The sequence below is a fragment of the Parasteatoda tepidariorum genome, chromosome 7 (assembly GCF_043381705.1).
Source record: "Parasteatoda tepidariorum isolate YZ-2023 chromosome 7, CAS_Ptep_4.0, whole genome shotgun sequence".
Taxonomy (NCBI): Eukaryota; Metazoa; Arthropoda; class Arachnida; order Araneae; family Theridiidae; genus Parasteatoda; species Parasteatoda tepidariorum.
The window spans coordinates 55281603-55300672 of NC_092210.1; the positions used below are offsets into that span (position 1 = coordinate 55281603).

The following is a 19070-nucleotide window of genomic DNA, read 5'->3' on the forward strand; positions in this document are numbered from 1 at the left end:
CTTTCTGAAAATAAAGCATTAAGGACAGCAGAAACAAAATTAATTTACGGATCTATGGTTAATTTGTCAATTTTTATATAATATGATATTGAAATTTGAGGCCCGTGGCTGATTAATTGAATACAGAAATATTAATGGGAAAGCTGTTAATTATTTTTAAGAAGTGATTTGGGTCTGTATGACTATCTGAAGTTTTTGAGAGTGTTAATAAACTTTACTGCTATTGTAAGAAAAAAAAGCAGAACTTTATGAGATTTTATATTATTTTTACTACAACCATGTAGTCTTTTTTTCTCTCAAAGATTCTGAGAAAGATTTTGCGGGGTATACTGGATGGTGTAAATGAAAACAATAACTGGAGAAGGAGATTTTAAAGTTACTATTGTGATGTTGCATTCGTGCCTTTCAGTAAATCTGTTTTACTGCTGAACCGAATAAATTGGGGGGATTACGATGTGGCGCTGAATTTCTGGACATTTCATTTCATTCCAATCTTAACGTAGAGTAATACAATAACATGTTAATTTGAATTGATTAAACATATCCTTTCAATTACCAAAACGTTGATTTAATAACGAAGTTTAATCTTAACGTAGAGTAATACAATAACATGTTAATTTGAATTGATTAAACATATCCTTTCAATTACCAAAACGTTGATTTTAATATGAAGCAATTGAAAATAAAGCAATTTTTTTATTCATTCAGTGAATTTAAATTTAATTTGGAAAAAAAAAGTTACCGTGAAGTAAAATCTACGCCAATGCTGCAATTTTGCTTTCCTGTAAAACTGTTTCACTGCTCAACCACAATATTTGCAGGGAAAAAAAGAACAGATCAAATTCGAATTCACCCTTACTTTTTATATCGTGTTGTATAATGTATATATCACATTTTTATTTGTAAATTTCTGTTTATTTATTTATTTTTTTGAAAAATATTCATATTTGTTCATTTAGTCAAATTATGTAAAAATGAAGGAAAATAATTCCTTTTTGAAAATTTCATAGGCGCATTTCCTATTAAGCAAACTTTGTTAAGAGTAACTTGTAGCAAATTGTTATTAAAAATGTAAGTAGATTTTTTAGCAACTGCTTAGCAATCTGAAACAAATTAAATTATTCTTTAGGGATCGATGTTTGAAATGATGTACTAAAATTTTTATGAAGGGTTGAAAATGTTTCAGTACTTGAATTTTGAATTTTTGCTCAGAATTACTGCAAGTATCTTCAAAAATTCAAAAGCTTATTTCTTATAAAAAAAATATTAAAAAAAAAATGCCTTCAAAAGCCTATTCTATTTAAACTGCATTTTGCAGTTTAACTGATTGCGTTACTCCGACAAATCCTCACCAATTGACTTCAAATTTCAATTGTATTGTTGTATAGTTAAAAACATCATTGTTTTATAGCTTTTGTTTTTAAAAAAATTCTGTCACTGCTAATCACATCTGTAGTTGATATATATGTAATTAAGGGTAAACATTGCTTTTATTCTAACTTAAAAATTGTATTTCTGCTGGTCCTGCTGTTCAATCTTCGCAGAGAAAGGCTTCATTGAAGAGAAACTACACATCTGTCAATTTGTTTCGTATCACATTAGAAAAACTATTTTTCAATGTTTGCATAGTATAGAAATTTTTTCAAGTTTTTTTATTTATTCCATCATTGCATTAAAAATAAATTCCTAAAATATTATTTCTTTTTTTCACCGCTAGAGTAACAACTCCTTAATAAGTATTTCAAATTTTCGCAAAAGCACTGAATTTAAGTTTAAGCCATCCTATATTCAAAGTTCAAGAATTTTTCTACTACTTTGAAAAACTAAGTAAAAACAATTTTTTAAATTTAATATTGCTTCGAAAAAAAACTACATTTAGTTTTATTCTTGATTAAATCCTGCGTTGTGTGTTAAAGTTTTAAATTACAGTTTCTACTTAATGCTGAGTGTTACCTAATGTTACATGACAAGTTTGAAACAAGCTGAAAAACAGCTGACAAAGCTCACATGTCAGTCACTAAGTTTCAACTTCGAAAACGAAATGAAACATGCGTATAATTTTTTATTAATCTATTATTTGTGAAAATTGAGGAAATATTAGACAATAGATAAATAATTAAGAATATATGTATCTTTGACAATTTTATTGTATGACTGCAATAAGGACCACAAAAATCTTAGGTATGGGGGAGGGGGTAAAAAATATCTTTATTTCCAGGAATCCATGGGGTTATCACAAACTATTTTAATAGGTTGTTGCTTTTTTAAACATCAATAAGTTCTCAATAATGCTTTTAATCATTTACAAAAGATGAAAAATTATTTACATTTGAAATGCAATTGAAATACAATGATTTGAAGAACATTTTACTTCTGACTCAACCTTGCAAAAAAGAAAAGCAGTGTAAGAAATAAGTAATTAAAAAAGTTCAATTTCAGACCCAACCTGTAATGAACACGGAGGTAATTACAAATAAAAAGTAATTAAAGACATAGCTCACTAGTTATTAAAATTTAGAAATTTTATATTTGAAATTCTGGTTATTTTCTGTTTAGTGATTTAGATCTAAAAAAAAAGATTTAGTTCCGATTCTGCTTTGAATAACGACCAGTCCATAATATTTTAAGCTGCGTTGACATGCTTTTTTATTTACATCTAAAAAACATGATTTAAGTGCTAAAATATTTGTTGACTCATTCCAAGAAAAGTATTGATTTGAATGAGAGAATATCTATTAATGAAAAAATACAATACTTTTCTTTAATAAAGCTTCTAAAGATAATGACGTTAAACAGTTTAACCTTGGATTCTCAACCGTAAGATCATTAAAAGATAAATCAGAAGTGACTAATAAAGCTGCTTATTGCTGTAATACCTGATCAGTAAAAGCATGGTTGAGGTAAGATCTAGCTGACCGTCTAATCCTTCTCCTCCGAAAGCTAGCACTGATGGACAGTGAATCTAAGCTGTAAGCATCGGCTGCTGTTGGAGTTGTCGCATCCGAATGACGACCTTGGATCAATTTTTGCTTCATTATAACCTGAAATGACACAATTTTGACAAAATGACACAACTTTCCATCCACTTTAAGAAATCAGACAATGTGTTATACTAAATACTATGCATTTAAATACTCTACACTGCTATTAACATTAAATAGAATAAATCAGTAACCTCTTGTTATAACACTATTGTGGAGGATTATAAATTTACTATGCCACTCTTCATCTATCAAAAGGTACCTCATGATAGAATCAAGTTAACATGTCTTATATACTAGTGAATTGGTATTTAATATTTATAGTGGTAATTACGCCACTTTCGCTCATTTTTTTCTATATTGCTTACTACCGGGAGATTTTATTTACTTCACTAGATCTTTTTTTTCTTTGAGCAGTTTATATTAAGCAAATCAACTGTTTCAATGTGACCATCCATCGATATTGGTATGTTCTTATCACGTCCGGGTCACCAATGAGGGGAATTATAAATCGACTATGCTAACCTTCATTTATCATAGAGGTACCTTTTGATAGATGAAGGTTAGCATAGTCGATTTATAATTCCCCTCACTATCAACATAAAAGCATTTCACAGCGATACTTATTCTAGAATAATGAGTGTTAATGCTCAAGCTATCCTAGGGATGGCGAATTGGGCAATCGATAAGCAAAATGTTTCGATTTTTTTAACTAGATAAAAATAATTGAAACTGACGATCGATTCTCACATTTTTTTTAAAGTTTTCATGAGCCTGACAAACTGGCATTTTTATTTTTTTATTTTTTTCACAACCGGTATTGAGNTAAGCAAACTTTGTTAAGAGTAACTTGTAGCAAATTGTTATTAAAAATGTAAGTAGATTTTTTAGCAACTGCTTAGCAATCTGAAACAAATTAAATTATTCTTTAGGGATCGATGTTTGAAATGATGTACTAAAATTTTTATGAAGGGTTGAAAATGTTTCAGTACTTGAATTTTGAATTTTTGCTCAGAATTACTGCAAGTATCTTCAAAAATTCAAAAGCTTATTTCTTATAAAAAAAATATTAAAAAAAAAATGCCTTCAAAAGCCTATTCTATTTAAACTGCATTTTGCAGTTTAACTGATTGCGTTACTCCGACAAATCCTCACCAATTGACTTCAAATTTCAATTGTATTGTTGTATAGTTAAAAACATCATTGTTTTATAGCTTTTGTTTTTAAAAAATTTCTGTCATTACTGTCACTGCTAATCACATCTGTAGTTGATATATATGTAATTAAGGGTAAACATTGCTTTTTATTCTGACTTAAAAATTGTATTTCTGCTAGCCCTGCTGTTCAATCTTCACAAAGAAAGGCTTCATTGAAGAGAAACTACACAGCTGTCAATTTGTTTCAACTGTCAATTTCATATCACATTAAAAAAACTATTTTTCAATGCTTGTACAGTATAGAAATTTTTTCAAGCCTTTTATTTAGTCCATCATCGCATTAAAAATAAATTCCTAAAATATGATTTCTTTTTTTCACGGCTAGAGTAATAACTCCTTAATAAATATTTCAAATTTTTGCAAAAGCACTGAACAAAAAACTTAAGTTTAAGACATCCTACGTCCTCAATTCAAGCCTTTTTTCTATTACTTTGAGTATTATAAACTAAGTCGAAACAATTTTTTAAATTTAATATTGCTCATAAAAAACTACATTTAGCTTTATTTCTGATTAAATCCTGCGTTGTTAAACGTCTTAAATTACAATTTCTACGTAATGTTGGATGTTTATCTCATGACAAGTATGAAACAAGAAACAGCTGACAAAGCTCACAGGTCAGTCACTGAGTTTCAACTTCCAAAACAAAATTAAACATGGGTACAATTTCTTATTAATCTATTATTTGTGAAAATTGAGGAAATGGTAAACAAAAGACTATAGATAAATAATTAAGAATATATGTATCTTTGACAACTTTATTGCATGACTGCAATAAGGACCACCAAAATCTCAGATATTGGGGGGGGGGGAAGCTATCTTTATTTCCAGGAATCCATGGAGTTATCATAAACTATTTTAATAAACTGTTGCTTTTTTAAACATCAATAAGTTCTCAATAATGTATTTAAATGTTAACAAAAGATGAAAAAAATGATTTACTGAAAAACATTTAACTCCTGACTCAACCTTGCAAGAATGAAAAGAAATGTAAGGAATAACTAATTAAAAAAGTCAAACCACAGACTCAACCTGTAATTGCCACGGAGGTAATAACTAGTTACAAATAAAAAGTAATTAACGACATAGCTCATTAGTTATTAAAATTTAGAAATTTTATATTTGAAATTCTGCTTCTTTTCTGTTTAGTTATTTAGATCTTAAAAAAAGATTTAGTTCCGATTCTGCTTTGAATAACGACCAGTCCATAATATTTTAAGCTATGCTGACATTTTATTTACATCTAAAAATCGTGATTTAAGTGCTAAAATATTTGTTGACTCTTTCCAAGAAAAGTATGGATTTGAGTGAGATAAAACATTTCGCAATAAGTATTAATGAAAAAATACAATACTTTCTTTAATAAAGCTTCTAAAGATAATGACATTAAGTAGTTTCACCTTGGACTCTCAACCGTAAGATTATTAAAAGATAAATCAGAACTGACTAATAAAGCTACTTATTGCTGTAATACCTGATCAGTAAAAGCATGGTTGAGGTAAGATCTAGCTGACCGTCTAATCCTTCTCCTCCGAAAGCTAGCACTGATGGACAGTGAATCTAAGCTGTAAGCATCGGCTGCTGTTGGAGTTGTCGCATCCGAATGACGACCCTGGATCAATTTTTGCTTCATTATTACCTGAAATGACATAATTTTGACAAAATGACACAACTTTCCATCCACTTTAAGAAATCAAACAGCGTGTTATGCTCAATACTATGCATTTAAATACTCTACATTGCTATTAACATTAAATAGAATAAATTAGTAACCTCTTGTTATAACACTATCAAAATAAGAACACTTCACAGCGTTACTTATTCTAGAATAATGAGTGTTAATGCTCAAGCAATCTTAGGGATGGTGAATTGGGCAAATCGAGAAGCAAAATTTGACGATTTATTTTAATTAGATAAAAATAATTAAAACTGACGATCAATTCTCACATTTTTTTAAAGTTTTCCTGAGCCTGAGAAACTGGCATTTTTATTTTCTTTTTTTCATAACCGGTATTGAGCACTCATTTTTGAGTTTACTACTTATCAATGTTCAACTCGGCAATTTTCCTTTTCACAAATTTTCATTCCGCAGTTTTCATTCAACACTTTTCATTTTCACAAATCAGCGACTCTTTTTCACAATGACATTTTGCATCACTAACTTAAGATCAGCAAATCATAACTTAACAATTATGAATAACTGTTACAAATTCGCAAAAATTATAAAAATAGCATGTTATTCGATGAAAAGTGATATTTCACGTGATAGAGCTTTTGAAAAACAGTCTTAATGAACTTTAAAATAGGAACTATTTTGAATAAATATTTATAGTAATTGTAGTTTGTAGAGTCTTCTTTCAATGAAGCGACTAGTGTTCGAATTCCGACTATGGCAGGTCAAAACATATAATGCTTCCAACTCATCGAATAATTTACGTTTATAATTGTAACTTTAATCAACTTTTTTTTTCAAGATTCTTGTGTGTTTCGTATTTTGAATTGAAGCTAAAAGGGCTCAGTTTGTCCATGCCGCTAGAATCTAAGGCACAGCCCAGTCGAAATAATTGGTAAATCGGGAGTTTTTTATTAGATAAATTTATCTAAGTGCATATAAATATTTTATCGTAGCTAAAGTTGTGCTTGAAGCGTTTGTTTTATACGCTACATCAAAATTTGCATAATTGTTTTGGGTTTTGTATTCATACAATTTATGAATTTAGAACTCACTATCACAATAAGTAACCACATGAATTATAAATTGCACATTGCGTTGTATGAATTACACATAGTTCAATGTAACCAAAGATGGAGAATCAGAACTTACAACATGCTCCGTTATAACCAGTTTTGATATAGATTTTATATAACCTTGCCAAGAATTTTTTTATATCATTATCACATTAATGGTTATTAATTAATATTTAAGCAAAGAAAACGCAAAATGCTACTAAACTCTAACAAGTCATTTCTGAGTAAGGTATGACGCAAACTTACACACCTGCCTGATTGTCAGGGGAGGAATAGAGGAGTAAAAATGCGATTGTTAGACTCACCTGTAATTTTGATCAGGTAATCAAACTTGTTTAGATTTTTTTTTCGTCCCATCTTCCTCACTAGTGATTCGACAGATTTTGATAGACTTTACGTTTTCTCCCGCTTAAATATTAACTTACGCAGTTCTGTATACATGCTAATCTGTATCTTTCTTTCAAAACTTCATTTGAAACAAGGATTTTAAAAATATTTGTTAAAGGTCATAATGGAACACCCGTGGTCATGGAAATAAATATTGCATCATGGAACACCCTGTATGGGTTAAAAAGTTTCGAATGATAACTGTAGCGTATCTGTCTATCTAGTTGATAGTATGTTGTAGGGGAATCCCGTTGAAGTGCTTAATTGGAATTTCACAAATGAAATATTGTGCTTAAAATTGACTAATTGAGCTTTAAAAATAATGAAAAAAAAATGTGAATTTTTATTTTATTTTAAAGTGCTCTCATTAAAACATGTATAGAATAGGGATCTACAAAGTTTTTAGAAAAAGAAATAAGTTCTTTTGTATCATCAGGAAATGAATGAAAAACAATTGAGTCATTTTTACTTGTATCTAACAAAGATACAAGTGTTCTTTCCAATCTGTTAAGAAATAGTTATAGGAAAGAAAATATATTGTTTCATAAAAAATAAACCAATTCTTTAAAATGTTCCAAAGATGCAAACTTTTTCCCATTAATTGCTTGAATGACAACCAAAGAAAACTAAACTCAGTGTTACGACAGCCCGTAGAGGGCCAAGGCTTATTGTGCCCATCTCCGTTTTCTTGACATTGGGCACTGGGGTTGCAGGAGCAGATGTTCCGGTTAGGTGGTTAGCCAAACGCGGAACCCCCAGTGTTCAATTCCCAAGCATGCTTGGTACTCATTTATCGACCCACTGACGGGATTAAAGGTTGAGTCAACCTTGCCCGGCTTGAGGATCGAACCCAGGACCTGTGGCACGGGAGCGTGAAGAGCTACCACTCAGCCACCGGGTTTGAATGATGTTTAGAATTTCGTATAGATAATAACAAGTCGTATATAGATAACATAACGTATAATGTAACGTATAGATAACATCAAGTGATTTCGTATAGATAGACTGATAATTTCGTATAATTATCAGTTTTTCTTCTTTATATTGTTAATAAAGTTTGAAACTATAACTGAGTGCCTCCCCCCCCCTATATGATTTGATAGCACATGAAAAATGTTTGGAATTATTTTCAGAATATTTGAATATAAAAATTGAAAAAATGCATGAATTTTTTTTTAATTATCAGCAAATAAAACTAATTAATAATTTATCATCAGCAAAGAAAAACAAATTAATAATTTATTATTGACAAAAGAAAACAAATTATTAATTTAAAAAATGAGGGAGAAGAACTTTCGCGGAACTTTTGAAAAACTTCGCGGTGCATAGGTTGGAAAACGCCATTTTTAAAATTAAAAGCTGGGAAATTGCCCGGATCTGCTTTTTTGTATACATTTCTTTTTACTTTTTTCATTTTTGTTTCCTTTTATGAATTTCATATCTTAAGTTTTTTTCCTGCTAAATTTTACTCCTGGGACGATTTGAAGCTGCTCTTTTACAACAAACTAAAACAAAATGTATGAAAATGAATTTTATTAATACTATATTTCAATAAATTTCAAATAGTTTCAATTAAAAAAACAGTGAAATTGACAGAAGATTTTCAATTTGTAAGTAATGGTCCTCGAGATTACTAAACATTCTAAATTTCTAATATTTTTGCATTCATAGTATACTGCCACGGAATAGAAAAATCAACATAAGCTACAAAAAGTTCAAAATTGGGATTTTTACATATTTGATACTTTAATATGATTAGCTGCATATTGCAGAAGCAAAATTATTGAAAAATCAACTTTCTTCCGAGTTCTTAATTTCCATTTTAGCGTTATTAATATTAGCAAGGGAAGGAAAATATTCGGAAATAGATTTTTTGTTCGAAAATATTTTTTCTTGAAATGTATCGTGAAGCACTTACGTTAATTTTCAGTTGCACGGGAGTGCAAGTATCAATGCATATTTTACCATTACTTTTAGATAACTGCACATTTTTATTTTGCTATCACTTTTTTATTTTTTCACATCGCACTACTTTGTTTAATGGAAACCGGGCAAAACTGAAATGCAAATATAAGACAGATTTTATTGTTTATATAAAACTAGTTTCTTAGACTTAGAGGAAATATATATATTTATATATATGTATGTATATATATATATATAAAATACATCGTGACAGGTAACTTACCAATAGTATGCAGAGTAAGCACAGAGCAACACCAGCTACTGCCGATATTGAGACAGCTGCGACAAATCCAGAATTTAATTCAGGTATGATAGGCAGAGGCGTCGAGATGCTTTCGCGGCTGTACATACGCACTTCAATGACCTGCAGAATGGCAAAAACATTAGTCACTACACGATTCACAATCGTAAGAATTTACTACTTCCTCATCGACAAAATTTCTAGAATTGAATACATTGATCGCAAGACAACTGACAATATTTATGTTGTGATTAAACAACATTGTATTTCGTGTTTTCTACTTTATATGCTATAAAAAGGAAATGTATTGTTACTTGTTCAAGGAATGAAAGAGATGTTATATATATATAGTCGGCTCTCAAGTGACATATAACGTCTAGATTTTATAGTTGTGAGAAATTTTGCTTTTCAGGTCTGAAGTTTCATAATTAGTGAAACTCATTAAGTGATATTTTTGTTTAATACAAATTTATTTTTGTTTTATATTTTAATGATATTAAAATTTTTTTAAACCTGATCAGCTATGAAGGTTCAATACTTAAAACACTGAACTGTCATTGTGAAGAACTGGTAATGATTTGACTACCCCTACTTTTGGTGGCGGTTTGAGGTACACTCAGATTCAGGTCAATGGGTATAAGCTTTTCTCGGAAGTTAAGGTGGTCGAGGCACAATGCTGATCACTTTATCCCTATCATGACTTTGGTCACGAAATTGTAAAGCCTTAATTTTCATAAGTCCGCGTTACTAAATAATTATCGACTCATGTTCATTCGTCACACCAATCCAATGGTGTTACGCGCGGATCTTATTCCGTTATGATCTGGGAAGAGTAAACGGAGCTTAAGGACGTTAGTTTCGATCATTTTTGGAAAAGTAAACACTTTTAATTCTCTTTCTATAAAAGGGTATAGCACTGAATTGGTTGAATGAAGGATTTGAGGTTGGAACCCGAGTTGCTTTCGATAAAGACCTAGTCTCTGGTATCACAGTAGCTGCGAGACATCTTAAAGATCTTTTAAAACGTCAAGAGAATGACAATGGGATTATAAGTGGAATTTCAAACATATAAACTCAACGTAAGCAAACTTTTACGATGACACATACAGTTTCTGTCCCTTTGCTTTGCTTCGTGTAATTGAAATTTTGTGTAGAATTCTCTTCGAACCAAAGTTATTTTATACCGATTTTTCTTTGTGCCCAAAACTCTCCACGCAATGAACATGTCGCACTGGTAGTGAAATCCATACCTGCCAACTTTTAATCCCTTCCATTATCATTTTTCCCAGTGGTATTAAAATGAAATTAAAACTTCAATTTTAAGCAAACAAATACGTTGTATTTGAGAAAACTTAAGTTGACAACCATTATAGTAACGCATATTAATATATGTGCTTAATTTTTGTAAGAATAGTGGTGATCAAAATCATTTAAAAATTAAGTTTACAAAAGAAAAAATAGTATATATTTACTACCATTTTAAATAAGAAAATAAAATCTTCCGGAAAATCCGGAAGAGTTGGCAGGTATGGAAATCCCCTTTTGGCAGAATAAAAAAAATCATATTTGACTTGCTTGATTTCCGGTCAAGTAAACTAGTTTTCTTCATATTATTATAAAAAAAGAAACACTGTATAGGGGTGAAGTATTCTCACAGTTTTTTTGCATATTCACGAAAATACTAATCAAAGGAAAAATATCAAACAGAAACGAATAATAAAGAAACAGCAATAGCATTTGAAAATATGATAAATAACATTATGTAAACTTACCGAACTCTTAAAAGCAGAAGGTGCCCACTTTCTTAAAATGACGCCACATAGCTCGGTCATTCGTTCCTCATACTCGCCAGATTCATTGGTGACATAAAAAGCAACGGTAACATCTGGTGAATTTTGAGAGGATCTGAGATTTGAGCTGAGAGTGCAAACTTCTGTGTCCAACACAATGTGGTAGGGATGAATAGGACGTGTATAATGGGAAAGAGATGTAGATAAGAACTCCAGAAAGTCCTGTTGTTGCGAACAGAAATGTTCCCAGTTTGTTTCCAGCAACGTTATCTCGACGCAAACTGGTAGACTAGAACAACCAGGATTTGTAAGTCTTGGAGGAGGAACTGTTTCCTTTTCCCGCGTTAGAGGAACAATGGTGGTAAAAGTATCTGTAATATTAAATGTTTCAACATGTTTATTTGATATCAGATATCTTCTTCCTTATTTAATGAATTTAACCTATTAAGAACCAGCAAAAGAAGAAGCTCTTTCCCAGGCATTAACGAGTATACGTATCAATACAAGATGTAATACGAGAGTACCAAATTGAGATCACGCCCAAGTGATCTCAATTTGAATTATCAAGTGAAATCTCAATTTAAATTATCAATTTTAATTTTATCAAGTGAAGGGGACTACCGTTCATCGCCTGATCACGTACATGTGATTATAGTCTTGAACGGGTTAAAAAGACAAATGAGTTTAACTTTTATCGGAAGATATCGAAAATAGTTAATTTTAATCAAATTTAAATGTTATTGAAATGAAGAAGAGTTAACTTTGCCCAGTATATGAATAAAATTAATGCAACTTCAAAAAATACAAATGATGTTATATAATGATGGTAGTCTAAAGATGTAAGTGTTGAAACACTTAAGTGTTTTCAGAGTTTCGACGCTGAAGGAGTTTCACTGTCGAAACGATCGCATTGTGACATTATTTGAGCTCTTTTTACCCTGTTTTAACTTCATTTGTATAAATTATTTTAAATCGATAAAAAATAAAAAATTTCCAAATATTTTAATAAAATTAAAAATACTATTTTTGTTTTTATAAAAAAAAAGGAAGAATATATAAGAATTCTCTTAATGAATTTGAAATATTTAAAGATGTAATCTTTGAAATGATATATATTTATTAAAAAAAATTAAGTTTACATCTTGCTTTTTGACACCTTTTAATTCTTTTTAACTAACCAATTTATACAGAAACATTTCCCATTTCTATTTTATTTAAAGTGAATTTCAAAGCGAATTTTAAAGTAAATTCTCAGTAAATTTCAAAAAAGTTATGCTACAAAATGTAATTGTTTAATTTTTTTAAAAATTTTTTTAATTGTTCTCTCGTAAATAAGCACTTTGAATTTACAATTTACATAATACTCTAACGAGAAATATTTCTATGTACCATACTATGTACTTCATAATACTTCATATGTACCATACTTCATACTATTAAAAAATGCTTCTATAGGTCTAATAAATAATTCATCACCGTTGTGTTTGTTACCAGATTTGAATACGGGCAGAAAATTTAAATTCAAGTTTAGAAAACTCAACATAGTTTAATAAAAATATTTTAACTACGTTATATGCTTAGTTGATTAAAATTTCGCAAAATTTTCAAAGCTGCTTCCATCATTATTTGATTTCATTCCCTTAAATTCATTTTATAAGAACAAAAATACAGTGTTTCAATACGGGTACAGTACCACATTGTCAGCAACAACAAAGACAAAAAATAAATAGATAAATAGAACAACGATGGAAGTTAATATCGGCAATTTTCTTTTTTTCATTTTATGCTGACTATAATCGTGTAGTCAATCGATATTTTTTATACTGTGAAATTCTAGAGTTAGGTGGTACCTCATTAGGTGGTATGAGGAACCTATTTGAAAGAAACATGATTAAGTTAAATAATACGGCCAGCACAAGTAATCACTATATTTTTGAGAAGTTAATTATAAAAACTCGAAAAAGTAAAACATTTAAAAATAAAAAAATAGGTCTGTGAAAAGCTATAAGATTAATGCTTATTTATTATATTATTTATTATTATACTTAAAAAGTACTTTCAATAAAATTGTTTTAAAAGCTTCTTTGTGAGATGAAGCGATATAAAATACCTGTATGGAGATTAGTAATAATGCTTTGTGAACTCAGAACTGAAGGCTTTGCAGTGCTCTCTGAAATGGATGAAGACTCAAGTGAAATTTGCTGTTTTTGTTGAGTTTGGGAAAAAGAAGATTTGAGTCTGAAAAAGTTTTCAGTTTCTGTAAGCACAGGTGTTGGACTAAAGGACGATGTGAGAACAGATGTAGTGTCCAAAACCTTTTCTTTTCTGGAAAATTTATCATCCTGAATAGTCATATCTGATTTAGAATAATGCCAAGAGATCGTAGAAAATGAGCTTAAGAGAGAAGTTGGTGAAATTGAAGAAGTTTTAACGTCATCGTTCAAGTCAGTTTCCTCTTTCTTTTTTGACTCTAACTCGGGAAAAATGTAAGTGTTTGTTTTGAGTGAAAAATAAGAATCGGTTGTCGATGTGTCAGCAGTCTTATCTGGAACGGGACTAGAAAGCGGAGATGATGATGTACTAAATATTTTTGAAAATAATATTGATTCACCCGAAGGCGCATTCCATGGCGAAATTAACTCTTTCGTTGGCATTGAAGGAGTATTTTCAGATGTCTTCGAAAATGTCCTAACTGGTAAGTCATCAGTCATGGTGCTTGGACTCTCACGCTCTTTAGTAACTTGTTTAGATTTATCACTCTTGTTTGTCAAACCCTGAATCACTATTTCATCTTTTATCCTGTCAGTATTTTCCTCCAAAATGAGATTTTCTGATGTTTGAGCTGTAGCACTATTGGCCGGAGTAGATGTCAAGTAATCAGATAAAAATTCAATATCTGAAGTAAAATTTAATATTTCTGAAGATGTTTCTTCGACCAGCTTTGAGGGTAATAATAACTTCACTGATGAAGTGGGGTGAAATGTTTCAACTGTTGGTTGCAATTGCTCCTCATTAGCTTTTGAATTTAGATCACTGGGGGAATCTTCCCCAAGCATATTGCATTTCCGATCACCAAAACCACAAGATAAACTCGTGGTCATATCTGGCATAGAGGATGTGTAAGTTTCGTAGCTAAGTAGAACAGATTTGGTTTGGGAAGATGATTCGCGTTTGAAATCAGTGAAGACAAAGGTGTCCGAAACAGGCTGGTCTGGTAAGAAGTAATTTACTTTTTCCAACAAATCTCGATCAACACTGTTTTCGGGACTAGCGTCGTTCTTCTTCTCATCATTTAATTCGTCATAATCGGTTGAATTAGTGTCATTTTCCCACCACACGTGTTCTTTTTTAGAGTCTGTATCGTCATCCAGGACTAGACTAGATGAGGAATCATCAGTTGGAGGCAATGTGATACTGTCCACAGAAGATCCATTTCCAAACAAGACATTCGCCATCTTTTCTTCCTCCTCTTCCGCATCACTGTAGGTACTTAGCGTAGTTTCTGAAACAAAAAATATATAACTTAGAACTGCTGTTAAAAAAAGCACATATGAAGGTTTATTTATAAAAATTTATATTTTTATTAACATGAAGAATAATTATACTTGTATTAATAATTAATGAAATTCATTATTTAGATTTTGACATACATTTCAGCAAGAATTTGAAAAATCATGTAATTTTTACAAATGTTTGGATAAAGTAAATACTTCGAATTTATTAAAAAGACATTATTAGTAATGAAATCTAGATTGAAAAGCAATGAATATGAGTATAATGGATGGGTGTGATGCATTGGTTAAAAAAAGATGAAATTGCTCTGTATGGTTATTTGCAGATTATGCAACAAAACCATTTTAAATAACGAGTTTAACTAAGATGACCCACATCTCCCGCCACCCGAAAAAAAAAGAAAAATTTCTAAACGGATATCTGAAAACTTACTGTTTTACTTTTCCAATTATTTAAAAAAAAATAATAATAATACCGTTTGTGAATCTCTGCGTGGGATTTCTGTTCACAGAATATTAAATTTAAAAGATAAAACAGCGAGTTTTCAAATATCCGTTCAGAAATTTTACTACAATTTTTTTAGTTTTGGGAGAGCGCAGGTCTGCTTAATTTTCAACATAAACTGCAGAATGTGAAACTTTCTTGTAAACAAATCTCACTAGAAGGGTATAGAGGATTTAAAATTGCAAAAGTTCGTAAGTGGTAGTAGTAAGTCGGAAAAAAAAATCAGTGTTGTGCGGGGGGGAAAACTAAAACTGACAAACAATTATTTTTGAAAAAAAAAAAAACTTAATATCTGAACAAAAAGGAATCAAAAATTTCGGATGATAAAAAATTCTCCATTGATGTATCGAGTATGAAAATGTGTTTATTTTTTTAACTAGGGAGTAGACGACTTTTATTGTCACTTTATATAATATTAAAAAGCTGGTAAGTTCAATAAATCAAAATAAAAATCATATTTGTCAGGTATAGAAAAGAATTTAAATAAATTTAGTTAAAAGTTTTTGGATATAAAGTTTAAAATCCTGGATTTGTCTTATCTCGTACTGAAGGGTTCTTTATACGCGCGCGTGATATAGTTCAAAAATCAAATGCAAGTGCCGAATATTTGCTTTTAGTTCCGGGAAAATCGGCAATACTTTTGGCTCTATAGTCTTTGGCTTTTAAAAGACGTTCCTTTTCTGTAATAAAGGCAGCCATTTGTAAAGCGTTATAGAAATGAAAGATATAACTTTCTAATGATTTATTAGACATTATAATAAAAGGAATAAATATTTATACTATTATTTAATACTATTCCTACTATTCCTTATTTCCTTATTTCTTTATTTCCTTATACTCTTAATATTTATACTATTCCTTATTTCTCGTAGTATTCTAAATAGTACTTGCATTTTTACGATTTTCAAACATTTGAAAATTGCACACTCATTACAAAAAAAAAATAATAATACTGTTTGTGAATCTCTGCGTGGGATTTCTGTTCACAGAATATTAAATTTAAAAGATAAAACAGCGAATTTTCAAATATCCGTTCAGAAATTTTACTACAATTTTTTTAGTTTTGGGAGAGCGCAGGTCTGCTTAATTTTCAACATAAACTGCAGAATAATAGTAAGTTTCAAAAGAATTGGCCAATTGTTGAGCATCACGATGCTGCAATTATTAGATTATTGATTGAAATAAGATTGCAGATAGGTTATTTTTGTTGTACAAAATTAGGTATTAGTAGGCAGTTTTTACGTTAGGTTTATATTATGTAATATTGTTATTAGACACGATATTAGTTTTTTTTATTATAAGATATTAAAGGGTTTTACAATTGCGAAGAGCAATTAAACTACACGATTCAATGTGATCAAATATTACATGAACTTTATTTAATTCAAATATTTGAAGTTTCGAGTAGAATGAATCATTCATTATAAATCCACAAAGAAAAAATATTTCTATAATACTGATTCATATGCTATTTTTCTGTTCACGATTATGTATATTAGAATAAAAATGACGTTAAAAGATATTTACACAGCAGCTATAAAAAATTAACATAATATGTTATTTCTTTACGATATATATATATATACACACACCTTGTTTGTTACCTTGGCTCTTCGCTTCACGTCAAGGCCAAGAGCTAAATTTTATATTTTAATAACTTTATATTTCATTAAAAAAAGTTTAATTTTTCCCTTAAAGTTATCGTAATTTATTCATTTTGCTAATGGTTAACCAGCACGAAAGCGAGTTTTGTAATAAAAACGCCAATATCGATTGATATGTTATTGAGAGAACGAAAATGAAGAATTGTAAAAGGCTGGTGTTGCTGACGATATTTTGGGCACTCTAAAGTATAATAAATCAAAATTAAGTTTTTATAAATCAAAACTTATATACAAGCTCTAAATTTCAAGTCTTCATAGATTTGAAATTCCATGCAATAACTTTATAAATAAAATTTTTATTGCGTGCATTACTTAAATCAACGGCTGCAGCTTTGTAAATTTAATAAATTTCTGAAACATTTATATAAAAAAAATTAATATTCTTATAGTTCAGCTTAAAAGTTGGACATCTTTACGTTTCTTTCTATTTTGGATTACCATTGGTGAAATGGCTTCTCAAAATGTCTGTCAAAATTTTTGTTATTTTTATAACTGCAAAAAGCAACAATAATAAGCTAAAGCTTTGATGTAGAATAACATTTATGTCTTACGATATTTTATTTCAGAGTTTGCGGCACTAGCATATAGAATGCTTAGAAGTTAATCATAATGATGAAACAATTAGTTATATAAATCAATAGTATAAATTTTGCTGAAAGGCGCAAAAATAAACAAATAAGTAAACAAAATCACGTAACGGTTAGCTGAGAAAGTTAACGGCAGGCGTATTTAAAGTCACAAGCTAAATATTATAATCGACAACTTTAAAAAGAAAAGTATATTGTTGGACATTAGTTGTTATCAGACTAAAATTAAAAAGTGGGCACTGCTGATATGATAATGGATCGATAATGGCTGGCATGGATCGATTCGAATGAATGTATTAAGTTTAATAGCACAACATTACCAACTACAAAATACACATCAAGCGTTCAAGGTAACGAAATCGAACGATGTTTAAAAATTGAGTTCGATTCGAAAGAAAAAGAAACATTATGGGAGGGGGGACAAAATGAAAAGAGGGATGAACATTAGGATGTTTCGGCTTTGTGGAACCTGTATCTAACTCAAGGAGAATATCTCAGAAATCGGTTGGGATTGAAACCGGTACTTCAGAATATGTTTCATATCTCTGTCGCTACCATGAAGAAGTCTCTTATTATCTCAGTTTGGTGCTGGTTCATCGAAATTCTATTTTGTCCCAAGTAGTACTAAATTAGTAATTAGTAAACAGTAGTACACTAAATTTTTTTTAAAGTGTTCTAAACGAGGAAAGGTATCCCTAACTTCCAAAAAAATTTTCAGATCTAGTTTTTAAAATGAGCATTGTTAAGCTTAAGAAGCAGCGTCATGGTCAGCATAATTATGGTTAAGACATCGTTGATAAGAAGATATTTTTTCGTTGAATTTTTTACGTGTATCTATCTATATATATACTAGTGGGCTGCACCCCCTGCTCGCTAACGCTCGCCAACCCCCGAAAATTGCTACGCAATCTTATATGGTTCGCTTCGCAAACCAAGCTCGCTTCGCTCGTTACTAACTTAGGTCCATTGCAAATGCACAAAATTCTAAGAACTCAAAACAATAATTCAAATCCATGTAACAACCTTTTTTTTGAAAAAAAATTACACCTTTTTAGTAAATACTAACTCATTAAAATAAATTTGAATTCAAATAAATGACATGTAATTCGTTAAACCTATTAGAAATGCACTACAGTATAAACTCTNTTATATTTAAACATACATGTAATGGGTTTTTATTCAGGATATTTTTTATATACTTCCTATTTGTATTTATTTTTAACGTATTGCATTACAATGTTAGCCCATCGATACACGAATGTAAACAAGTGCAAACCGGTTTCATCCGAGTAAAAATAATACTGCTGTATAGTATCACCTGATATTTATAATTTTACATAGAATCTTATAGTGTGTCTAATGATATGGGTAGGACTGCGTGTGTTTATATATATATATATATATATAACCCATACATATCTTTATTTGACTACGTAGGACTTCTAGATCAGCCTTATTTGACCCGATTATGCATT

The 19070-nt window shown here is 30.1% G+C and overlaps 1 protein-coding gene across 2 annotated transcripts in view; it reads right to left on the minus strand.

Moving 5' to 3' along the window:
- Positions 1-19070, minus strand: part of LOC107443113 (uncharacterized) — a 56083-nt gene that overhangs the window by 12796 nt on the left and 24217 nt on the right. For both annotated transcript variants that reach the window (XM_043043838.2, XM_043043839.2), the window contains exons 3-6: positions 13438-14829; positions 11310-11698; positions 9520-9660; positions 2877-3041 (exon numbers count right to left, since the gene is read on the minus strand). In XM_043043838.2, coding sequence (XP_042899772.1) covers positions 2877-3041; positions 9520-9660; positions 11310-11698; positions 13438-14829 — 2087 coding nt within the window. The remainder of the gene's footprint in view (positions 1-2876; positions 3042-9519; positions 9661-11309; positions 11699-13437; positions 14830-19070) is intronic.